We start from the raw sequence: 27,501 nt of genomic DNA, 5'->3' as shown, positions 1-27,501 counted from the left end.
CCATTCCCTGAGGGTCCGGTCGACCTGGAAATTGACTAAGGATTAGATGAATGTATCTGTGCGGACGTTATTAAATCTTTTTTAGATATTTTAGAGAAATATTATTCCTATCTTTTTTAACACGATTATACAAAGTAATGATCCATTTTCAGGAAACCATTCAGAATGTATAAATAAAGTTTAGTCATATTGCACTACTTCCATTTAGTTTTTCTTGGTAAAAAAAAATTTCCCTTTACATTTGTATAGCGCTGCTTGTCACGTCATGTTATCATCTGCAACAATTGTCACGTAGAGATTAAATCGAGTGTTGCAGCTGCCGTTAGGTAGCTGGTGCTAACAACAGCAACGAACCTAGATGTGATTGACACATGACCTTGTTTGATAAGAACCCTGCATAGAGAACTATTGACTTCAGGACAAGTTACAACTGTTTTTGTTGTTATTGTAGTGTGATTAATCAGTGTGATTAATTGGAATGACTTCATTGCACTTTTGTTTTCTTTAAATGAATGCAATAGATTTATAATTGCAAAAATTTCCTAATAACATGATTTATTCACAATTATATTTTCTTATATGCGAATCTTTTCATTCTGCCCATAACCAGAGCGACAGTCGAAGGAATTCCAAATGTCTGTTTTCATATTTTTGCTCAAACGTGTTATTGTAAACATATGAGTTTCCTGTAAATTTGATTTTCATTTTAGTAAACAGGAGATGACTAACAATAACATGGGATTACAAGTCGATGTCAACACACGGCATGCGAAGTAAGAGGCTGTTATGTCTGTGCAGTGCCATATTCGAAAATTGTCATATCTATTGTATGAATGAGTTTGAATGTCATCTGCATGCAAAGGCGTTACTCCAACCAATTCATTAGTAACACCTGTTGGTCACATGTTTTGTTTTTAATCTAGGATTGAAGTGGATTAAGTGGGATCTGAAGAGTGTGGAAACAATGAGAGTAAATCAAACATTGCAACTTAGTTGTGCACAAAAGGTGCAGACATTTAAAGTTAAATTTTTTGTTTGTTGTAAAAATGTGTTCTCTTCTAGTAAAAACTAAAAACAGGAAGTAGTAATTGTAGGACTAAAACAAGTTTGCTTAAATGCCAGCTACTATTTACTATAAAGGCAATTGCTACAGGTAAAAATAATAAACGCATATGGAGGCACAATTACTTTGCGTTTCGTGTTTTTTCCGCAAAGTTAAAAGGATAACTAAATTCCTTCATCATATCAAAAGAAAAAAAGAGCAAAATACAATAACTGAAACCTAATAAACATCCTCATGCACCTACAGGAAGTTTCAATTTTGCAAAGCAAGTATTTATTTTTGACGAAAACATGCAGTAGGAGTATTTGAGGATGAAGTTTTAGGATGAACACGTTAATTTGAACTCACTACACTCTCAGAGTGGTCGAAGCATTAAGTTATCATGCCGCAGAGGATCACTTCCCGCGGAGGAAGTGGGATCACAATATGTCCGTCAAGATAAATTTAAATTTAATTAGCAAAGACACAAACCAAGGTGATTTTTTTTTTCCGGTTCACAAAGGGTTAATAAAGAGAGAGAGAGAGAGAGAGAGAGAGAGAGAGAGAGAGAGAGAGAGAGAGGGAGAGATAGAGAGAGGGAGTAGTAAACCAGAGAAAATTAAAGGTAAAGTAAATTATATTAGTTTTCATCAAATTTCATAATTTTTCCTACAAATTTCAAATTTAAAATGAAATCGCTAAATAAAAACCTAATCAAAATTTACGTTGAAAAACTTTGAAACCCTTAACTCTACATTTAAACCGAGAATAAAATATTTAAAAATGAAGCGGTGTCGAGGCTGGGCACAAATGAAAGGTCTCGAGGAGTACTTTCCGAATCTGTGGACCTTATAGTCGAAAAGAACTTCAGACTTAGGAATTTTTTGCATTTTCTGAAGAATTATCGCTCAATTTTATGGAAATTGCAGATAAAAGCGTCCACAGAACAGAAACTAAAATGAAGCGATGTCGAGGCTGGGCGCAAATGAAAGGTCTCGAGGAGTACTTTCCGATTTCCGAAATTTGATATTTGACGATCGTAGTGGATACTACAGCCTACGACAGAATTATATTAGGGTCTATACGACGACATGAACTTGCGTGGGTAACATTTTTCATTAGCCATTACAATATTCAAATGCGAAACTTAAAAAATCGGTTATAATGTCGATAAAATCAAAATACCGAATATCGGGAGTTACCGTTGTATAAGGGGCTATACGAAGACGTGGACCTGCATAGACAATTTTCTGTCGTAGGCTGTAGTATCCACTACGATCGTCAAATATCAAATTTGAAACAATTCTGGTGAAAAATGTCCCTAAAATCATTAGTGTTACAAACGGAATGACAAACTTAATATACCCTCCATACTATGGTGGAGGGTATAATAAATAAATTGGTCGCATTTTTTAAAGATGTCAAACCTCTGCCCGATCGTTGTTATGGTATATATTCGGTAGGCCTTCCAACCTCATTTTTAAGGCTGATGAAATTTTTAAAATTTCTTTATTTTATTGTTAATTAAAATTATTTTAAACAATAATTTAAAAATTAAGTTTTGGTTAGTTATAATGTCTAAAATGCATGTTTCGAAACTAGCGAAAATGTACAATCATTGCCAAATTAAAATTTCTTTTCAAATTCCTTTTTAAAATTCTTATTTGCTTGAGTTTATTAAATATTATATTAAAATGCCGAATTCTGGGACAAAACGAACGCAGGCGTACCTAACCTGAAAAATATTGTTTCCACATCTGCCATAAGGATGAGGGTGTTGGAAGGATAATGCTAATAATACAATTTCTCTTCTTAAATCAAACAGATCAATCTACGTTGTTTTCTGTTAGGCATATTATAAGTATATATATATATATATATATATATTATAAGTATATATTACTTACCACATACATAAACCGATTATATGCTCGCTTCCTTTGTATTAAATTGTCTGCACTTTTCTTTATTCCATTCAAAATTTGAACTTTGTTGAGTTTTTCAAAAAACTCTTTACACTTTTCGTTTTTCCTAATAGTTGTGAAATTTTTTAAACTTAAACCATTTTGTTTTTTCATAATAAAATATATTTTTGAAAAAGTAGCAAAAAGCCACACTCTTCTCTCCATTTTTACGCTTTAAACACTGACTTGTCTACAATCTAGTTCGATGAAAGGCTAGTTTATAAGTGAATATTTTCTCAATTCATACAAGAATGCAGAAGAAGAAATGTTGCACACAAATCATTCGTCAGTGATGAGTGAACTTTTGTTGGAGATCCGATACAAATCATATTAAACGAAATTAGTGCAGAATAGGTGTACATAGAAGCATGATATCCAAAAAGATATATATTCAATTTGCAATTTCCCTAAAATTGAGCGATAATTCTTCAGAAAATGCAAAAAATTCCTAAGTCTGATATTCTTTTCGACTATAAGGTCCACAGATTCGGAAAGTACTCCTCGAGACCTTTCATTTGCGCCCAGCCTCGACACCGCTTCATTTTTAGTTTCTGTTCTGTGGATGCTTTTATCTGCAATTTCCCTAAAATTGAGCGATAATTCTTCAGAAAATGCAAAAAATTCCTAAGTCTGAAATTCTTTCTGACTATAAGGTCCACAGATTCGGAAAGTACTCCTCGAGACCTTTCATTTGTGCCCAGCCTCGACACCGCTTCATGTTTAGTTTCTGTTCTGCGGACGCTTTTATCTGCAATTTCCCTAAAATTGAGCGATAATTCTTCAGAAAATGCAAAAAATTCCTAAGTCTGAAATTCTTTTCGACTATAAGGTCCACAGATTCGGAAAGTACTCCTCGAGACCTTTCATTTGCGCCCATCCTCGACACCGCTTCATTTTTAGTTTCTGTTCTGTGGACGCTTTTATCTGCAATTTCCCTAAAATTGAGCGATAATTCTTCAGAAAATGCAAAAAATTCCTAAGTCTGAAATTCTTTTCGACTATAAGGTCCACAGATTCGGAAAGTACTCCTCGAGACCTTTCATTTGTGCCCATCCTCGACACCGCTTCATTTTTAGTTTCTGTTCTGTGGACGCTTTTATCTGCAATTTCCCTAAAATTGAGCGATAATTCTTCAGAAAATGCAAAAAATTCCCAAGTCTGAAATTCTTTTCGACTATAAGGTCCACAGATTCGGAAAGTACTCCTCGAGACCTTTCATTTGTGCCCAGCCTCGACACTGCTTCATGTTTAGTTTCTTTTCTGCGGACACTTTTATCTGCAATTTCTATAAAATTGAGCGATAATTCTTCAGAAAATGCAAAAAATTCCTAAGTCTGAAATTCGTTTCGACTATAAGGTCCACATATTTGGAAAGTACTCCTCGAGACCTTTCATTTGTGCCCAGCCTCGACACCGCTTCATTTTTAGTTTCTGTTCTGTGGATGCTTTTATCTGCAATTTCCATAAAATTGAGCGATAATTCTTCAGAAAATGCAAAAAATTCCTAAGTCTGAAATTCTTTTCGACTATAAGGTCCACAGATTCGGAAAGTACTCCTCGAGACCTTTCATTTGTGCCCAGCCTCGACACCGCTTCATTTTTAGTTTCTGTACTGTGGACGCTTTTATCTGCAATTTCCCTTAAAATTGAGCGATAATTCTTCAGAAAATGCAAAAAATTCCTAAGTCAGAAATTCTTTTTGGCTATAAGGTCCACAGATTCGGAAAGTACTCCTCGAGATCTTTCATTTGTGTCCAGCCACTGCTTCATTTTTAAATATTTTATTCTCGGTTTAAATGTAGAGTTAAGGGTTTCAAAGTTTTTCAACGCAAATTTTGATTAGGTTTTTATTTAGCGATTTCATTTTAAATTTGAAATTTGTAGGAAAAATTATGAAATTTGATGAAAACTAATATAATTTAGTTTACCTTTAATTTTCTCTGGTTTACTACTCCCTCTCTCTATCTCTCCCTCTCTCTCTTTCTCTCTCTCTCTCTCTCTCTCTCTCTCTCTCTCTCTTTATTAACCCTTTGTGAACCGGAGAAAAAATCACCTTGGTTTGTGTCTTTGCTAATTAAATTTAAATCTATCTTGACGGACATGATCACAATTTATAAAGTGTTGTCCAAAGTTATTTAAATCGTTAGATGGAACCTCAATGAAAATGTTCAGACAGCTAGATGAGCCGACAGTTGAATAACTCGGCAAAGTCTACAACATATCGTTTCAGTAGTGGCATACCAATATCGCCCTCTATAAACACAGATGTCTGTCGAGAACTTAACAAGATTAGGTAATGGTTTCGAGCTAACAGCTTTTTTCTATTCGAGGTATGTGCTATGCTTAAAGAATTCCGCCAATTATTTCAGTATCCAAAGTATGGCATTCGACAGCATTTCTTTCGTTGTGAACAAAATGCGGAGTGTAGGTCCAAATATATTGAGGTTTTTCAAACTCTCAATCCACAAGTAAGTCTCACAAATTTGGAGAAAATCGGTTAAAATACAACTATGGCCTCTATGTATATGTATTTCAACCAATGAGCTGCTTAAGAAGAAAGAGAAGACTAACTTGTAATCTTTGCATAGTTTGACAAAAATCGGTTCAGATTTAATGAACAAACCTCGAACAGCTACAGTACCAGGCTGCACGAAGAGCGATAAGGCTGTTCGAGCAGAATATGTCACATACTACACGGTAGAGTCATGCCAGTCGAGTGGACTTTCTAAGAGCTGAGGTAAATAATAATAAAGAAATAATTAAGATACAGTTTACAAGCAGGGATGAATGAAACGAAGACTACTCACTACTAATCGGTTTGCCGATACATGCAGATTGAACACGGCGGAAGCAATTAGGATTGGTCCTCTTCTACAGATCGGATGAAAAGTGCACTGCTTTTCAAACAGAGAACTATAAAGAATGAACAACTGAAACATTGGCATTTTATGTGGATGTTCAAGCGGTTCTTAATGCTATTGAATCTTCTACAATTAATTCCGACGCAGTCCTGAGGTTTGAAACGGCTTTGGGAAATCTGCACAATACTCTCGGACTTTGCTGAGTGCCTGGTCATTGCAATATTTAGGGAAATGATATGACCGATTAATTGGTAAGAATGGGCTTGCGGTCAACTGGCATAGAAGTCGCCGACATCTTAAAACCTCCTCTTTGCCATTTTACAGAGACATTTTCTCTGTCAAGGAAAGATAATAGGGATACCAACAGGGCGCTGCAACACCCGAACAAGAACGTCCAAATGGGATAACTCTAACGTCGAATACTGCACGTTGTGTTCTATCAAGGGAAAGACTACGTGCTATGGGAGAACATTCGACTCATGATCTCAGGGTGGATTCAGACACGGATCCCTTTGTCGCAAAAAGGTATTACTGGATCTGGAGCCGGAGTTAAAACAGTCTCTCTCTTCTGCTCTATTCAACTCTATTTTCTCTATCCTTTCTACTAAAACTTCAGTCCTTACATTTCCCTCATATTTTATTCCTCGTTTCTTTTCTTTTTCACGCAGGATGATCACAGAGGACCGACAGGTCTCCAAGTGAGGTAGTTACAATTTCAATTGTAACTACACAGTCTCTCTCCTTACCTAACCTAGCCTTACATTGTAGGTGAGTCGGCGACAAAAATAAAGTAGACGCTAAAATCTACCGATTGAAAAAATGTTGTTATCTTTTATTTCACTTTTTAAATTTAAAATTTTCGTTTGAAAATTTTTGTCGTAAACATCAATGGCCAATTTTTTCAAATTGGGAAAATTCGAAAAATTTCTTTTTAACAGCTTTATCGACAAAATTATTTTTTATTCGTCTTATCTACCTTGTTCAATGTTAAATAGAATCGTATAAATATATAAAAGTTATGTCCATATTTTGTCTGTGCCTCGCCGGATCTCACGCTTTAACGTCTTTTTGTGAAAGCCGTTTCGACATCCTTCTTGTCAGGATTCGAGATTGACTTTTCAGTTCACCACAATTTACAAGCAACGGCTCTAATAAGAACTTTTTCACTTTTGCTAGTTGGCAGGCTAAACTTCGCGAGGGAGTTCCGTGGCTCTAGGGACTTGGGACCTCATGTTTATTGCGTGCGTGTGTTGCATGATGAAGGTCTCATTGAAAACCCACAAAATTTTGAAATTATTCAATTATTTTGAGAATATTAAATATATTACTATTCACTCTATCGTTAATCAGCTGGCTGTTTAAAAATCAACTTGATTTGAAAATGAAATATTTTAAGTACGTCTGTAATACTTTCGGAAACTTTTCATTTCTATGCATTTGAAGTATCAAATTCTTGAAATCCATTGTTTGAATGCATTCAAGAGTATTGTTTTCAGAATATAATATTAACATTGTAGACCTACTTCCACTGTTTTTGTTTTTTTGCCATTGCCTCCAATTGACTGTAGTTGGACAAACAACAAAGGTAAAATACAAAAACAAAACAAAAAATCGTCAACTTATCGAAATTATTGTAGTGCGCAATTAAGAATATCAGTTGATTTATTATGACACCGGCGCGTGCTTATTTCCGAAGGGGGGCTCGTTGCATTTCTGAAGTTGCAGTGCATTCCAAGAAATGTTATCGACTTGCATTCATACACATCTACAAACAAACATGCAGCTATTTTCTCACACATCTGGAAATAATGCAAGGTAATGCCATTATTTTGGCTGGCGGACTAGAAAATGGCATAAAATGACATGGGTAATAAATAAATTCCCCAAATTGTCGGGGGGATTTGTTTAAATTAGTTTTATTTATTGATTATTAGTTTTGAAATATTCCATGTCCTTCAGAATTTGGCGTACCTGACTAGAGGCAAGTACACCAAGTCCAGTTCAGTGTTGTTATCTTCAGTTAAAATTGTTTATCTTTGTAATTATTATGAGAACACAATGATTATTTCAAAATGTTTAGATTCTCAATACCATATGTTTGCGGTTGGTTGGTCGGTGTGTGTGTGTGTTGGTGTGTGTAAAATAGAGTGGGTCGTTGTAATGGAATTTAAGAGAGATTATTTAAAAAATCAATGATCTAAAAAGCAGACATGACAATATAGGTAATAGGTAATTTATAGTTAAGATGTGGCTGTTACATTGCCAGCAGAAATATATTTAAAAGAAGCTTCTGAACAAAGAAAAGTGGACCTTACCAGCATAATGACAAGTAAAGCGACCGCCATCTACCCTATATATTAAGTTAGTCATTCCGTTTGTAACTCATCAAAGTTATTTAGACCCAACAAAGTATATACAGGGTGAGATGAAAAAACTGCAACCAACTTCAGACTGCTGTCATTTCAGAGCCACTCGTCCCACATCTGTTAAAATTATACCAGTTACAGCTCATTCTATTGTTTACAAGCGTATAAAAGCATTTTGTTGAGAATTTTCCAGAAAAAAAGTTATTCGTGATGGAATTCAAGCGTGATAGTGTGATTTCTTTATATTTGGCTGGAAAACCACAAGTGGCTATCGTTGGAGAACTCCAGCATTTAAATGTGAATAAATCTTTTGTGTCTCGTACCTTCGCTCGTTAGCGTGATATTGGTAACCTAGCCCGACGTCAAGAAAGTGGATGGAAAAACAGCAACATCAGCAGAAATGGTTCAAAAAGTAAAAAAGCGACTTGATCGAAACTCGCGTCGCAGTGACCGAGAAATGGCTCGTGAGATGAACATATCGCAATATTCCATTCGGCAAATATTGAAAGATGAGCTCGGGGGAAAGAAATGGACTCAAAAGAGCTAAAGAGTTACTTCGCTTGGCCGAAAATGGTAAACTGTCGAATTTGCTTTTCTCCGATGAGAAAACATTCGTTGTCCAGCAGTTTGTAAACCAACAAAATGATCGTGTTTACTTGCCAAAGGTCAGCTTAAAATATGCACCTTCGGTTGGCCACCAGAACTCAAGTGACGGTAATGGTGATGGTGTGGGCCGCCATAAAAGCCGAAATATATCCTGGAAGGGTGTATATTTATTGAACAAAAATAAGAAAGAACTCTCAAAGTAAGCCTAATCAGAATCATATAAGAACTGGGACCACTTGTCTTCAACCGGAGATATGAGACTATTCGTTGGTGGATACTTTTGTTGCTCTGGTGATATGAGCTACACAAAAAAACTAATGAATTACACCTTTTTAGGGCCTTAAATCAGCTTTGACCACGGCTGAAATCAGGAGTACTCCACTTGCTGCACAGTACCAAAAAAATATATGTTTTACTTATTGTGTTTGCTGTCGAAAAATATGAACAATGAATATTTTGACCAAATGTCAAGAAAAGTATTTGCTTTTCAATTTACCGGCTATTAACCAGAGCTCTAAAATGCTCACTCGAATTCTTGTTGAGAGAGTGCGAGTAAAACAAGAAATCGAGTATAATTTATCCGTTTTTTTCTTTATAGTATTTTGTTTCTCATTTAATATTTTACCTTTTAAAAATATATATATATGAAAGAGTTATTAGATCTGCAGATTTTTTATTTTTCTAATTCAATATCGTTTCTCTAAAAATAATAACCTATTTCGTTGCACTTTCTTTTCAAAAGTTTAACCCCCCAAAGACCCATTTCACTGTGCAATAATGGTGCTTACAATGCTCGAACACACGTGACTTACTTCACGGTACAAAGGAAAGTTGTAAATTATGTTTGCTCGACTGATTGAATGATTGATGGTTCTGATTTTTCAACGCAACAGCAAAGTATGTGCGTGAAAAAAAAGCACAAAAACAACAACAAATGTAGCTAACAAACTTTACATCAAGTGAACAAATAAACATATAAACCGACATACAGATAAGTCAGTCAGTCAGCCAGCCAGTGAGTCAGTCTGATGGTGGACGGACGAATTGTAAAGCCGCCACTCAATTACATCACGTAAGCATTTCTGCCATTGTACAAACATTGTGCGTGCGGAACACACCATCAAAATCAGTACTCCCCGCCTTTACATGATGGCCTGTTGCCTACCTAACTACACGGCCTTTATTACGGTACTCTTTAGAGAGGCGTACGTGAAATTTCGAACGGATCTCAGCGTATTTTTCGACACTTTACTTTTTTTGTCGAGTGGAAATCTTAACTACAGAATCATCGGAAGTTGGGAACATAATTGAATGACCTTCATAGAACCTAAATGTATTTACTATGTCATTCGGCGTTTTATTTTGTTTTTGGAAGAACAAGTAGATCTCTCATTTACGGAAGTACATTTTTGGGAATAACTGTAGGGGGAATTTGTTGCAAATTATGGTGTGAAATAATGCAATTATTTCAAGGGAATTGAGCAAGGAAATATAGGCTATAAAGAACCAATTTAATATTTTAAAAATAAATTTTGAGACTCGCGTGGTGAATCAATCGTTGAGCTGCACCACAACTTTGCAATGTGAATACTCTTCGATCACCATTGATATTTATAAATACTTATTGGAAGTAGATTTAGTAATTAGTTCATTCCTGTGCAGACTGTGGAGGACTCCTAATTGGACCAGTTGTCAAGATATATGCAGGTCTCAGAACTCATTTCAACTTATGTTTATTTGTGGATCAAATCATCAGAGCACCATAAGTATAAGGTGCACAATAGTCTCATATCTTCAGATGAAAACAAGAATTCGCAATTCTTACAGAATATCGAATATTTCTGTTACATTTCCAAAGATGCTCTAAAAATACCCGATGTCCATGGCGTCTGAATACAGTAGAATTGTTATACAAAGGACCAGAATAGTTCAAGATTATGTACACCTCAGCCTGTATCCATCTAGATATCCTTACAAGAGCTGCAACTTTAGTTTTGCGATTGTTCGTCGAATTTTTTTAAGTGTACCTGCACACCTAGCTTTCTAAAATCATCGAGTCTTTTTGTCATAGCTCCGAAATGCGATCGAGCTTTACTCTATTTTTCTATGCCACTCAAATAAGAACGAGCAGACTTTGCTCGTTTCGAGTGAGAGTATTACTCTCTTATTATTTGTCTAAGCTTTGTTTTATGTATAATTTATCAGCTGCAAAGTGCATTGTTGCCAATCTGTACCAAAAAAGTTGTTGTTTTTATGCCCCGTTCTTACGTAAAACACCTACATACGAACTGTGAAATAATTAAACAAAATATTGTTTCCACTCGAATGCACTCTTGATCTTTCTCTATTTTGAGAAAACATTTTGTCTCCCATTCTTATTTTTCAACCTTAACCCTACACAAAGGGCCTCAAAAATGTTGCCTCATACTCCGTAAAATTTGTACAAATTATGGGTCATGCCGGACTAAATTTTGGTAAGCCCCCATATACCCCGCTTTAAAGTATTTTTTAGTAAGTAGAACCATCCTTGAAACAAATTCTCAATGTGGCCCAAGTTTTGGTATAGCCCTAATATGAACGTATCCCCTGATTACAGACATTTCCGGGGTCTTGGTCATATTTTTCAATTGATTTGGCCATTCTTTGACATCTAGGTTTCTAAAGGGGTAGGAAACCTCTTCTCAGAAAATTTTCATTTTATGTCAATGATTCGGAATAACGCCCATATATAGGTACCTCCTGATTTAACCTATTTCGGGTTCTTGGCCACATTTTCCAGTCGATTTGACTAAACAATTTTATTTAGGCTACTTTGGGGGTAAATAACCATCTTATAAAAAATTTCAACACAGGTATACCTTTTGGTTTAGTCCCCATATAACGGGGACTAATAAAATCCACCTTGGATTGTTAATACTCCCTAACTTTGTCATTTCGTTTCTAACAAAACCCTAAATATTCGTCGTAGACCCCATAAAATATATATTTGCATGATCAGCATACACTTCTAAGTCGATTTAACGATGTCCGTCTGTCTGTTGGAATCGCAATACAGCCCACATTATTTGACGTAGAGCTTCAAAATTTGGCAGAACAATTTGTTGTTCTGTATTGAAAATGAGATATATCGGTTCATGTTTATAAGGGTACCACCCGATATTAGGTATTTTGATGATTTTCCACGGATTTGTCTAAAAATTGGTATTTATAGGTCATAATGGCTTCTAGCTTTGGTGGCGAAACATTGTATGTATAAGTCCACTTTTATAGCCCTATATATAGCCGTATAACGATACCTTCCAATTTCGGTATTTTGATGATTTTTGCCACATTTTCCACGGATTTGTCATAATGGGTTCTAGCTTCGGTGAAACATTGTATGTATAGTAGGTCCACGTTTTCCTAAAGCGCATATATAATGATACTCGCCGATATTCAGTATTTTGATAATTCACATTTACCCACGAAATTGTTTCAAGTTTGGTATTTAAGAAGATGTGGTTGATGACTATCCTTGAAGTATAAAATTGTCTATAGAGGTTCCCGTTTTGGTATGGCCCCCATATATCGGCCTCACTCACTTTATCCAAACAGACTTACTTGTATTTGTAGTTTAAAGTAGAACACGTTTGGATTCAGATACTTTTATGTAAAAATGTTTTTTTTTTTACCCAAAGGTGGAGGGTATTCGGCCCGGCCGAACTTAATGTTTTTTACTTGTTTTGGTATATTGTTATCCAATATTGTTCCACTATTCATTAAAAAATGTTTCGAACCTTTATTCCGATGTAATAAAAGATTTTGTTGAAATAAAATCTTCTTTAATTTCCAATTTTCAACACTCTGCGAAAGAAACCAGAAATAGGATAGTTTATTTATATTTTTGCAAAGGTCTGTCTATTGTCCGATTCGGTCTACTCCCACAGATGCACTATAATTTTCCTTTGTGTTTTATCAATTTCTCTTCTATTCAACATATTTGTAAAATTAACAATAAATATCTATTGAGGTACGTTGTTCCGACTAGAGAAAAACTTTTTTTAATTGTTCACCAAATTAAAATGCGCTTACAACAGGACGGTACTCTTTGTGTGGCTTTTGTTTCGTAGTTCTAGTTTAAAAAATACGAAGCTGAACTTAAATTACTAAATGGAAATGAAATAACTAAAAATAAATAAACTCAAACGACGTTATTTACTGCTAAACTAGTAATCCAGAATTAAAACCTTTTTTCAACGCACATTTATGGGGCCTAGTGTATATACGGACCTTTCACCTATGACAGTTTTTGTGATACTTGTTTAAAGCTTGGAACCTGATTCACAAGAAGATCGACCACAAAAGAAAACTAAATAAATACAAAATCGAGTTTCAAAGATCTTGTTTTTCATTTAATTTTTTGACACATTGCCTTGTCCACATCAATCCAATCATCAGCTCTCATCACATCTACGCAAAATTTTTATTATTTATGAAACGGTCGGTCCTTTATTTAGGCACACGAACTCTGCAGTTTATCTTAGTTTATCAGATGATGGAGCCAAAGCGCTGACGTTGATGATGCCAACAAGTCATTGTACCCGATCAACGTCACAACAATGCGGTTCCTCAACAATACCCCGCCTCAAGGCCGTTTGTTCGTTCGTTCAATCGTTCATTCGTCGTAAACACATTCATTCAATTTCGAGTGTTGAGATGTGGATCAATTTTCATTGTTCCTTGTTGTGGAGCGAAAGGCATTAAATCAAATGAAATAGGCTTGAGGAAGCTCTCGGGTTTTGTTTTTTACTGTATCTCTTTTCAATTTTCTCTCATCCAAACCGTAGTTGTTGATGACATAATAAAAAACGATAGTTGTTTTGGGCGTTTTCGAACATATCAATTTTGCACATAACTGATATTACAGTTTGATGACAGAGTTGCCATTTCTGTAAATAATGGTAAAATCCCTTTTGAGAAAAATTTATGTTATTGTATCTCTGAAATTCCAAGATAATACAATTAAATTGCTAAACGTTAAAATATGGATCATTTTGTGCAATGTCGAGAACAAAAACATAGTAGTATTAACGTAGGTCATTATTTAGTCAAAAAGTGTGGATTTTCTGACTCGTTTTTTTGAGTTACCGACGAAAATAATAATATTCGATAATATTCCGCATTTATTCAGATCGACCGTGGCGATTAATATGAGCGGAGAGCGACCATCGGCTGTAATGGTGGCCAACAACATCACCTTGGCGGGCGCTTGAGTTCTGGTGGCCAACCGAAGTTACACATTTTCAACTGACCTCTTTGGCAAGTAAACACAATCATTTTGTTTGTTTACAAACTGCTGTACAATGAATGTTTTCTCATCGGAAAAAACCAAATTCGGCAGTTTACAACTTTTGGCTAAGCGAAGCAACTCCTTAGCTCTTTTGAGTCTATTTTCTCTCATGCACTTTTTGGAATTTCAATGGCTTTACCGCGAGCTCGTTTTCCAATATTTGCCGAATGGAATATTGCGATACGTTCAGCTCACGAACCATTTTTCGGCCACTGCGACGCGGGTTTCGATCAAGTCGCGTCTTTATTTTTTGAACCATTTCCGCTGATGTTGCTGTTTTCTTCCGTCCACTTCCTTGACGTCGGGATACGCTACCAGTATCACGGTAACGAGCGATGGTACGAGATACAAATGATTTATTCACATTTAAATGCTGGAGTGCTCTATCGATAGCCACTTGAATTCCATCACGATTAATTTTTTTTTCTGGAAAATTCTCACCAAAATGCTTTTGTACTCTTGTAAACAATATAATGAGCTGTCACTGAAATAGTTCTAACAGCTGTCGGACGAGTGGCTTAGAAATGACAGCTGTCTGAAGCTGGTTGCATTTTTTTCATCTCACCCTGTATTGTTCTTTTGTCACTTTTTTGTTTATTCTTTAGTTGTTTATGTATACACAAACAAGAATCAGCTGAGTGTGTAAACACACAAGGTTAGAATCCTTGATTTATTAAATCTAAGTGTTTTTTTACTCAAGATTTTTAGCCCTTCCGACGTAGCTTTTGTATTCATTTCTCTATGAATCTCCCAGGCCGTAATTAAATTTGCGCAGATGTCCCCTGTAGTCTTCTTAAAATTAGAGAGCTAGTTACAATAATAGCTCCGAAATGCTTTAATTTAAGTAAAACACAACTCGTCCAAATCCGAGCTGGAGCACTCCTTCAAGAACAAAGAGGAAATCGAGCATACCCTTTTTATAACACTCGAATAAGAGTGGGAAGCTTTACCATCTACCGAGTCAGAGTAAACTGCGCTCGATATCGAGAAGATTCTGCTCCTACGAAGTACTCTTAGTTCTTGTCCACCGTTGTTTTAATTGCAAGTATATATAATATTTGCTGCAAACGAAAGAAACCCCGTTATGTAAAGCATTGTCGCCAATCTGTACGAACAAAGCATATTCCTTTACCATAAAGTCTATGGCAGTTTTGGAGTTGGTGTTGAGTTCCAGGCCATCACAATATACCATGTATTGAGACTACAATGAATTGGCAAGAATAGTTCCGAGATTACGTTGAGAGATTCCAATAAAAATGGCTAGACGAAAGGGAGGGGATGTCTCTAAGAAAATATGCCCTATGGTCCTTGTCGAAACCTAACCTAAAACTTTTGGTGGATATCATCACAGATCACTGAAGTGTGCGAGTAATGACTTTAAGACAATAGCGATGATATTGATTACTGTAGAATCTATCAAAATGAAGAAGAAATTGAGACAGTCGAACATTTTCTCTCGCTCGTGGAGGAACAATTATCTCACGATCTGTCTTCATTCTCTAATACAGAGCCGGCAGTAATTCTTCAATTAGCCGAAATATTTAAGTGGCAAAAGACGACACCCCAAAATTTTTAGACACGGACTACCTCTTCTTATTCTTTTTTAATATCTTCTCCCCGATTTCTCTGTTTCTTCTCTTTTCTTAACTGTAGGATGAACACAATGCACCAGAAGGTCTCCGAGTGGAGCGGTTTAGTCAACCGCGCGTCCTTTAACCTAACCAGAGCATATGATACCGTGATAGTTTCCTTTGTATTCCTATAAGAAATAACCTATTACCTACTGGTAATCCAGATGGTAGTGTGTTTACATTACTTTTTAATGGTTTTTTCGGCTTATGTGGTACCAATTTTTCCGGGTCTTCTTGCATTAAACCAATTTATGTGAGCTTGAGTGTTGTTTTCATTTTTTTAATAAAATTTTTCCAGTCATATGACTTATGGTTAAAGTTATTATTATTTATTTTTCGGTTTAGATTTTGTTTTGCAACACTTCCGTGAGTTTTTTTTTTCGTACAATGCCGGACTTTGTCGTCATTTGGCGAAAAAATAGCAACAAAACTATTCGTGTGCCTGCCTGCCTACCGATACACAAAGGCGAATCTTTGAAGGTTAAACTTTTATCGCTCCAACTATTTTCGAAACTGTGAATGTTTGACGCTTTCTGTTGACTTTGAATTCGGGTATTGACCCTTCTTAACTAAGTACGCCGTGTGTGGACTACGTGTTTGCCTTACCCCCAAATGTTGTGTTTGTAGTACACCAAGAGCGTGCGTATGTATATGTGGGGTTGGCATCATCAGCGAGTCACTCGGGCTAGTAGCTATAATTTTTTGTTTGATGCGATATTTTCGGGAATTGTTGGTGGAGAAATAACATCACACACACACACACTGGCAAAATATCATTTCTTTTTGTTTGATTTCCAAACATCCAAGTGCTGCTCTGCTTCTCCATCTTCCCATCTCTAACGCCATCTCTGTCCATTCAACTTCCCCTCTTTTGCTCACCCCCCCTCCTCCCATCCACCCTCATTCCGCCGATGTCGTCTATTTGTTTGCTGGGTCTACGTGACTACGACGTGCCTACGTGCGCCTGAGAGCTTAGCTGCTGGCGAACTGTTTCGGCCAGCAGACGTCTGTTTTCACACCAACAACTGGAATGGTAAATCCGTAATGTTTAGAAGTAGTGCGTCGTAGCAGCTATGAATGAACGACGACGACTACAATTGCCAGAATGAATGAACGAAAGCGAAAACCCTAAACAAATGCCATAGCACTGATAAGGTGGGGTGGGCGAAGGGTGGTTGGGGGTAAGTTGGGGTGTTTTGAAGGGTTTCTTCTTGGCTCTTTTTTCTGCTCGGCGTCGTCGACAATGTTGTCATCGGCGTAGCCGTTGTAGACGCCGCTGCAGACTTCGTATACTATTTATCGCGCAGCCATAACAATAAATTGTGTAAACATTGAAATTTTCATTTGTCATTTTTTCCACTACTACGACGCGGTTTTCATTTCATTTCTGGTATTTTTTTTTATTTCTGTTTTGGTTGTGCATTTTTCTGGAAACAGAGTTACCATCGCTCAGCTTTTTGGGGCCAGGTGCTGCAGATAAGATTTAGCTCTGCTTATTTTTGTTTATCTCCTTTGTTTACTTTTCTATGTTTGCATTTGCTTCTTCACACATTTGACTGTTTTCGGTCACGTTTTAATTGTCGCTTTATTGAAGTCATTCTATTTTTGTTGGTTTTCTTGCATTTCACTCCTCCTCCCCTGCTCTACATATGCCTAAAATCGTATCGTTTTCTATCGAGAGAGGTATTCCAATTTTCCAAAAAGTAGATAAGATTATTATTTGAATGAGCATTGAACTGAATAGCCTTCGAAAAGAAATTGAGATCGATATCAATGGGATGGGTTGATTTTGCGGTACCTATGAAGTACTTTTTCGCTATTTTCTTTTAAAAGATAACCTTTTATAGGTTGTAACTTAATACAAAATCCAATATGTGACTGCTCTGTCGCATTAACTTCTTTCCCATTTAATAAATCCATGTAAAGGAGGACGTAATTGTACATGCAGTTGTTCAAATATATGAATAGATTTAGTTCTCACTTGGCAGATTTTATTCTATGGAAACCTGATCTTATGATTCAAAATTCAACCTAATTATTAGAAAATGGGTATATATGTGTTTTCTTGCATTTCACTGATATATATATCCAAATCTGAACCGATTTCGAAAAAATTTGGCAAACTCATTTCGAGAATGTGATAATCGGATAATATATATTGTACATTATGCATAATACTTTGAGCGCCTTGAATATCGAAGCGAGTAAAACATTTATGTTTGAAGCTATACCTATATCTGAACAGATATATATGGGAGCTAGATGTATCCGAATTTGAAGTGATTACTACAAATTTCATAGGGTTCCAAATTAACTATGCACAATTTTTTCTTAATCAGGCAATAATTTGTAATTTTCCTATAAAAATACGCGGACAGAGGGATAATCGAAAATGCAAATCGACTCGAAATTTCATTCTATATCACGTTTGCCATATATCACCAACTTCTGCTAACTAAACAACAAAATGTTGAACTCTTTGTGGGGGAAGTACCAGAAAGGCTGCGCCGATATATCTCATTTCCACTGCAGATCTTGTGTAAGTAAAAATAATGGCATGTGTGAAATTTGAAGAGAGCCGGAAGCTTATTTTGGATTTAATGATCGTTTTGGTTATTCAAAATTTTGACTCTTTGTGGGGGAGGTACCAGAAGAAATGTTCCGATCTATATCATCTTTATAACAGATAGAAATTGATAGAAATATTGGGATTTGCCACGTCTGAATGGAATCGGATGCAAATTTCACGTTTTATAAGCTTAATGGATATTCAAAATTTTGACCCTTTGTGGGGGAGGTACCAGAAGGAGTGGACCCAGAAGGAGTGGGCCGATATTGCCCATCTCCGAAATCGATCTAATGTTGGCATTAATATGACGATGTACCAAGCTTCGGATCGGATATCGGAAACTCTCTTCGAGAAAAGTTGCTGCAATAAATTTATTGATTATAAAAAAAAATTCAGTTCGAAAGTGATATTTACATTTCCTACCTTATTTAAAACTACCCGGAATATTGGATTCAAAACGATAATCAAGAATAAAAACATTTGTAAACACATATTGCATACATGTAAAACATATGTACGCACTTATTTTTATCTGGCCTTCGTCGAGCTCATTTGTCAATATCCATTAAATTGTTAATAGATAATGCTTTCGCTCGGGCGATATCAAATTGCAATCAAATTCTAGCCGATGACTAATATTGAACAAATATTTAGGAAGCATTTTGCGCATTTATTTTTACTTTTAACAAACTGTCATGATAACAAAGAAACCAAACAAAATATATTATTTGCATGAAAAAAAATAAAATATTTGTTCTATTATTTCCTTATTCCAGTTATAAATCATTAAGTTTCTTCGAAAGTTACAGAGAAGTTAGGTATTTCTCCTATTCCAGCAGTGTTGGAAAAATATGCAATAGAGGGATACAAGCAAAACTGCTTTAACACTTATAAAGTCTCGAATTTTTCAGGATAAGGTAAAGAGTGACCATTCGAATTCCCAAAAACAAATATGTTTCAAATGACAAAATTATTTATGTTTTGTTGTCTGAAAATGCATTAGTTTTTGTGGCTGGGCAACCCTAGCGTTATAATCGCTAAGGTGACTTTCAAGAATCGTGTTTTAGTTGTGTGCTGTTCATATGATTTTCTTTGTTAATAATTGTTATTTATTTTTAGTTTATGTCCAGACTCTTTGGAATTGTTGTTTGGATTCGATTGAACCACGGTGTTCAAATAAATAGCGCTTAGCTTTCTTTTAGTTTTTTTGAAATGAAATTAAATGTTGAGAGAACATAATTTTAAAAAGGAATAATCACTGAAATACCTTTGGATTCTAACGACAATATTCTGGACTAATTTAAACACAAAATTTACCATAGGACAAAAAGTAACGCTTAGCTCCCATTTGTTGTTAATTTTGCCGTACATAAAGCAGGTAAATTTACGATTTTCTTAATATTTGTCTCTAAGCCACCTGCTGTTTCGTAAACATACATCAGCTCTCTGTCTCTCTCGGCGCTCAAATTGCAATGCTGTGGCAACCATATTTATCAACAATTTCCGTTTGCTATACAACCACGCATGACTGTTATGACGAATAGTCAGCCGTCAGCCGTTAACATATGCATGTTCGTATTTACGAGTCATACTCATACGTACGTACACACATAGTACAACAAATGTTTACTTACACTTAGTGAAGAGAGAGATGTGTTTACCAACAAGATGTGAGCAAATACCAAATCGTTTATCAGGGATGGAACATTTGAATTTTACATGGAAAATTTAAATTAAAACTAGTAAAGAAAGGAAACCCTAGGCCATTATACATACAGAGTGCGATAAAAAAAAACTTCAACAAAGTCAAACGTCATCATTTTTATATATATTTATTTAATTTTATTGAGTGAACGCAAAAAATGTCGGAAATAGCATTAAATTTTAGAATACGTTTAGATTTATTCGAATTATGACCTTCTAACGGCCAATGAAACCGTCACACGCTGTCCAAAATGTTGCTCTGCGGTATTTTGGCCGTTCCCGGCGAAGCGCTTGCTTGAGGTGATCGACACTTTGCTATTTTTTAGTGCCAACCTTGCTTTCCAAAATATTCCAGATACAATAGTCCAACGGATTGGTATCCGGAGATTTTGGTGGCCATTGTGCGCTGGAAATGAAGCGTGGAACCTTATTTTGTAACCATTATTGGGTGGCGCATGCTGAGTGCGATGGTGCTGAGTCCTGTTGGAAGGTCCAAGGTCTGCGACCAAAATGTTTGCTTGCCCAGGGCTTTAATGCATCCTCCAGAATATTTTCGCAATAATACTCGGCATTTATTCTGATATCACGGTTCATTAATACGAGCGGAGAGCGACCATCGGTTGTTATGGCGGCCCAAACCATCACCATGGCCAGCGCTTGAGTCCTGGTGGCCAACCGAAGGTGCACATTTTCAGCTGACCTCTTTGGCAAGTAAACGCGATCATTTGTTTGTTTATAAACTGCTGGACAACGAATGTAAGTTCTTGCACTTTTTGGAATTTCAATGGCTTTACCGCGAGCTCGTTTTCCAATATTTGGAGAATGGAATATTGCGATACGTTCAGCTCACGAACCATTTTTCGGCCACTGCGACGCGGGTTTCGATCAAGTCGCTTCTTTACTTTTCGAACCATTTCTGCTGATTTGCTGTTTTCTTCCGTCCACTTCCTTGACGTCGGGCTACGCTACCAGTATCACGGTAACGAGCGATGGTACGAGACACAAAAGATTTATTCACATTTAAATGCTGGAGTGCTCTAACGATAGCCACTTGTGGTTTTCCAGCCAAATATAAAAAAATCACACTATCACGCTTGAAGTCCATCACGAATAACTTTTTTTCTGGGAAATTCTCACCAAAATGCTTTTGTACGCTTGTAAACAATATAATGAGCTGTCACTGGAATGAGTGGCTTAGAAATAACAGCAGTCTGAAGTTGGTTGCAGTTTTTTCATCTCACCCTGTATATAAGAGCTGTAGCTGAAACGATTTTTTGCAAAATATATATTCTTGATCAGCGTAAAATTCTAAGTCGGTGGAAGGTGTTAAAAGTTCGGCCCGGCTGAACTTAGCGGCTTTTTAATTGCTTTATTTAGTATTGAGGTACGTAGGATGATAATAAAAATTTCCTAAAACAGACCAAATATATTTTTAAACAAGTAAGGAAAGGCTATAGCTGTGTGGGCCGACTATGTGATACCCTACAACACTACAATATGTTGGAAGCCCCCTTTTGTCCAAATCAATTTTGGAAAAATTACTTTTTTAAAATGATGTCATAGAGTCCTGCCCAGATGTTAACCCTAGCTCTTTGACCGAGGCATTTACCCAATATTTAAGCACTCCGCCGTTTTGTTAGGTATTCAAAATAATTTCACATGAAAGTTGTGGTTCATTTTACAACTAAATATAATCCATTGGTCATCTAAAAGCTAGACTTCTTCCCTGTCTTTAACTCTTCCTTCCCTGACCAACCAAAATGTAAGGTTTTTGTCAAGACCTAAACTCTACCTCATGCTAAATTTTGCGACGAGTGGTTTTTATATGCGACCCGTAAAACAGCTACAAAATCAGGAAAAAAATTTATTTTTTGTCCACTTCAACCCCTAAATATTTTGCGATCATCTCCAAAATAATAGGCTTCTATTCTGACCCTAATCACATCTCCATTTTCAATTTCGTGAGGACCGGACCATAATTGCGACCTGTATCGTGATTCCAAATTAACATGGACAGATGGACGGACGGACATACATAACTGGATCGACTCAGCTCGGCGAGATATAGTTTCCTATGTCATGGATCAATATTTCGAGGCGTTACATAATTTTTGGCCTGATCAAACTTGTAATACTCCGAACACATACCATTGCAATTGTGCAATTGTAATAAACAAATCTGATTTGACAAATAATGTTTTGATACAACTGATGGATTGCAAAACTTGTACTCAGCTGAACTAAGTGGAGTTCTTTCTATTTCATATACTTATTTTCCCTTAAATATAATACACATAGAGTATTCAACACATATAGACCATTATCCTTGAAGATCGTTGAAAAATATGTGGGTACAACATTTGCTAAATGTGTACAAAAAATTCCACTGCTTCATTACATTTCCATCCCTGCCATTGACACGACTTGTGGTGTTAAGTATCTTGTAGTAAACCATTAAGACTACAGCAACAACAACAGCTAATATACGCACATTTCATGGATTGCGAGCGCACAAATGTCCGTACATATGCTATGTTTGTATCTATGTTCAATTGCACGTCACATCCGATTCTTTGGTGGGCTGTGAGTGAGTCTTTGTTTGGTGTTTTCTTTTCGTCTTTTTCTTTTTTGAAAAGAGTAGTGGCAGCACTCCGTTGCAGCACGTAGTTGTTAGTAGAGTTTTGCATTTGTCCAAAACTGAGAGAGTGAGGGGGCAGAGAATAAACCACGTCTCGTCTCATTCAACAACAGATATTGGATACGAACGGTTCGAAAATACGGCAACTTGTAAATTTTTTAAAATTAAACTATAAAGGAGAGAGAGAGAAACCAAAAAAAAAAAAATAAAAACAAAATTTTATATCTGTTCTCCCATATTAACGGAATTTTCAATGCCTCAGCCATTATTCCAGTTACGTTTTTGCCGCCAGTGCATAACGCGAATATTGGCCATTCAACAATTGTTATCGCCTTTGTTTTGAAGATACAGTGTAACGGTCATAAACATTTTGCCTTATCTCCGAGAAACTTGTGAACCAAAGAGAAATTTAGAGAGGAAGTGAAATTTTGATAGTGGGTGAAAGAGAGCGAGAGCAAATACATGATAAACAGAGAAAAAAACAGATAAAAAGAACAGATTGCAAAACATTCTACTGCCGTCCGCTGCTATAAAAAGAAAACCCTCTGCCGACAGGCAAACCATACCCCAGAGAGCGAGCTAATGAATCGTAGCGTGTAGAGAGCAACTTCTACTTGAAATACTCCAGCCAAACAAATACCCAACTACTACTGCCTTCCACTACCTGTGATTTTGAAGTTCAAACAATTGACTAGTTGCGTGTTGGCATTCAGTAAAACAAGACTGATCCAAAACTGGCTACGGAATTTTGAAAAAAAAGAAACAAATTCAAAAATAAAATAAAGCAACAAAATTCCTAAAAATAAAAACATATCTCATGAATATCCTACAAAAATAACAAAGTATTATTCCTATAACTGTGATATTAGAATTAAATAACCAAACTGAAATATATTTAAGTGTCCTTTCAAACAAAAACCAAAATAGTTAAATAAAAACAACAACAACCATGATTACTTCAACCACATCAACAACGGATTATAACAAATTTTTCAAACGTCCTGCCCTGCCCTCAAATGCGGAACAGTATTTACGTGAACAACTTGAAATTGGGTAATTATTTCTATTTTTTGTTAAACGTCTTTTCCGTTTTTTTTTTTTTTTAACAGAAAGTATTAAATAACTTGTGAAACTAAAAGAAGAAACATTGCTTCAATTTCTTCGTCATTATTTTGCATTCGTTCGTCGCTGCGGGGCCTTCAATTGGTGTTTTGGTTTATTTTGATTTTCTATTTTTGTTTTCGAGTTTTTGTTATGCTTTCGTCACAACACCTATGTGAAAATTAATATTGAGATCATGGTTTGGTTTGCATAGCACAGAAATAGATACTGCAAACATTTAGACCACCGGTCTTTCCTATACGTCAAATTTTTTGACGACGATAAGTGTCATAAAATTGCTGTTAGGGCGGCATGGCATGAATTGTGTCAACCGCCATCAGAGAATTGTGTGCCAATATAAACAGCTAACAGAGTCTAGAATCAACAGTTTGATAGAAAATTGTGTTTTGAAAATAGCACTGAATAAATTAAACTTTGATCTTGAAAAAAAAAAAAAAACATAAAATTAAATAATTATACCAAATCTAAACATTTGTCAAAACCAAAAATAAATTTGCCAAGTTCTAATTCACACATAGAGAATTGTCAAAGTGAAAAGCCAGGAAGCTTCAGCGAGAAAAAGGGTTAACTCCTTTTCGCTTTTCTTTGCCGCAAACTTTCTACGTGGGAATTTTGGGCTATGCAATTTGAAACTTTCTCTGCATATTCTCCGCCATATTATTAGATTCGTCACTCGATTTATAACACATCGGAGTAAACCGTGAAGTATTCCCAATCAATTTAACCATGGAGGATTTATTTTATGCGGCGTACCTTAACGGCACATTTGAGGTTTTTATAGCTGTAGAATAAATTTTATACAACAGTTATTCACGATTTTTAATATTTTTTATGGCTTATAAACCTTATTTCCGAATTTATATATTTAAATACATCTGTAGTGCGAATCTCTAACTCAATTTTCGAGTTACCGACAAAAATCGGTAAAATCATAATGCTTCTAATTTCGGCAATTAGCGATATTGTTCATCAAGTCTTACTGATAGCAACAGTGTTGTCAACTTTTATTTAGACTTTTCCTTAATAATTTTGCGTTTTAATTTTACCGATATTTGTCGGTGACTCAAAAAAATGCGTTAGCTAATGTATCTATATTTCAAATCGATTTTATTCCTATTTTGCAGTAATTAGTTCCTAGTTCTAGGCTTTGTTACATATTTGATCCTACTGAGGATAGGTGTACAACAAATTTGGAATCATTCAAACTGTCCTAGTAGTTGCATAAAATAAATTTAACATTTTGTAGCATACATTTAGGCGTTAAAAACCAAATTGTTAATTAAAAAGGAACGCTTTAGAACATTGTTTAAATATTGTTGGGAATATTACAAAAATGCTAAATATAAATGCGAACAAATCACTTTATGTATAACTTTAAAATAATGGCTTATGTTGACGTTTCGTCTGCTTCTTGTGATCTGACAAGAACATAGAGGTGAACGAAAACATGATTAAATTAGAATTGCCCTAAAAGTTGAAGTTTGAATATCCTAAACCATTTGTAACGAATTTTTCAAAAAACTAAAATCCGTCAACAATTCTTTCAAAATCTTAATAATATCGAATATATCCGTTATATTGGGGTCTATACGAAGACGTGGACCTGCATAGACAACTTTTGTCATAAGCCATTGCAATATTGATTTACGAAACATAAAAACAAAAGAATCAAGTGAATAATGTAGCTTAAATCGTCAAAATACGGAATATAAGGGAGGTCCCGTTATATCGGGTCTACACGAAGTCCTGGACCTGCGTAGACAATTTTCTGTTACAGACTGTAGTACCTATTATAAACTTCAAATGAGAAATTTCAAACAATTTCGTGGAATATTGTACCTAAAATCGTCAAACTACCGAATATAGGTAGGTACTGATAGATGGCCTATACGAAGACCTGGACCTGCATAGACAATTTTCTGGCATAGACTTTAGTTCCTATTACGAACTCTAAATAAGAAATTTGAAACAACTGCGGCGAAAAACGTCCCTAAAATCGTCAAAATATCGAGTATCGGGGGGAACCGTTGTGTGTGGGCTATACGATATGGTTGACCTATGTAGACATTTCTCTTCCAGGGGGCAAAGTGCCTGGAAAGAACTTCTAGTATGGATTTTTAGAAAATGTCATTGAAAAATGTAGCTAAAATCACCATAATACCGAATATTGACAGGTACCATTATATCGGAGATATACGATATTGTGGACCTATATGGACAATACCCTTCCAGGAGGTAAATTACTCCGAAGGAACTCCTTTTGTGGATTTTCAGACAATTTCATTAAAAAATTTCATAAAATAACGAATATCGAGATGAACCTTTATATGTGGGCTATACAATATCGTGGACCGATATAGCCCACCTTCGAACTTGAAAAAAATTTTATTTAATATTGAAATATGTGTCGATCTAAATGAGATCTCGAAAAATTTTAAAATTACAATGTCCCTGTTAGGGTCAATCCTTTCTTTGCTTGAGACATTTTGGAATTATGCAACACAGAACTTATTAGAAATTAAATTGGAATACTATTCTGGAATACTAGATGTCCTTAATTTGTTCACTCCCAACGATAATATACTCGTATATTATATTTTCGCCATCCATTTTGTTACTTTTCCAATTCCACACACGCCGATATTAAAATATTACCACAAATACTATAACCGACCAAAATTGGTAGTTAAGATAAGAAAAGGTTTCCTGATCGATAAAATGATATCAATGAATGTAGAATATATTTATAATATTTTCTGATATTATAACTTTGGTTGTCGTTGCAAATGGGGTTTCCCAATTAAAACCGATATATAAATTTTTATTAGAAAAATAGTAAATCATCTCAAAACAATACATGTTCATTGTTAGCACAAAAATTAACAACTTTTCAAAAATTAAACTAAACTTTGAAAAAAATCCCCTTGTTTGGGTTTTTTTTCTATCCGTTGTAAAACAAATACATATGCACGTGGTGGATGGACACACACATTTAGTTTTTCCAATTGCCATTCCGTTCGGTTGTAAACACAGAAACTGCAATAAAACAGCTTATTTTTAATTCCCAACAATTACAACAAACATATGTCTATAAAAAATTCTAAAATTTTATATACTTTTCCTTGTAATTTCAGCGAACGGCGATATGAGGAATTGTGTCGTAACATCATCAATGACATGAATCAATATGGCCTTTCGGTTGTGGATGATTTCCTAGGGCGAGAAAAGGGCATGCAAATACTCAACGAGGTGCTTAATATGTACTCCGCCGGCGTTTTTAAGGTATGTATATACTATTTTGGAACCGCTTTATCATGGTTTATAATAATCTGATTTCCCTATTTTACAGGATGGTCAATTAGTCAATAATTTCAAATCCGACCAAGACCTTAAAACGATACGTGGTGATAAAATTACCTGGGTCAAAGGTGTTGAGCCCGGCTGCTCAAATGTAGGCTTTTTAATTAATCAAGTAAGTTGCGAATTAATTTATATTAGATTTCATGAAATGAAAGGTTTTTTAATTTTCAGATTGATGCGGTGATTTGTCGTGCAAATGCCATGAGAAATAATGGCAAATTGGGCGATTACGTTATAAAAGAAAGAACTAAGGTAAATTTAGTTTACGTTTAAGCTGTAGTAAAGACAAATGTAAAGACAAGTATAGAG

At 35.5% G+C, this 27,501-nt stretch overlaps 1 protein-coding gene across 1 annotated transcript in view; it reads left to right on the top strand.

Moving 5' to 3' along the window:
- The window catches only part of LOC101890432 (uncharacterized), a 39,849-nt gene that overhangs the window by 8,370 nt on the left and 3,978 nt on the right, over positions 1-27,501 (top strand). The window contains exons 2-4 of the mRNA XM_005184427.4: positions 26,967-27,114; positions 27,182-27,304; positions 27,364-27,444. Of these exons, the coding sequence (XP_005184484.2) occupies positions 26,967-27,114; positions 27,182-27,304; positions 27,364-27,444 (352 nt within the window). The remainder of the gene's footprint in view (positions 1-26,966; positions 27,115-27,181; positions 27,305-27,363; positions 27,445-27,501) is intronic.

Source organism: Musca domestica, unplaced genomic scaffold (genome assembly GCF_030504385.1).
Source record: "Musca domestica strain aabys unplaced genomic scaffold, Musca_domestica.polishedcontigs.V.1.1 21, whole genome shotgun sequence".
In the NCBI taxonomy this organism is placed as follows: domain Eukaryota; kingdom Metazoa; phylum Arthropoda; class Insecta; order Diptera; family Muscidae; genus Musca; species Musca domestica.
This window is presented reverse-complemented; position numbering and strand designations above follow the sequence as displayed.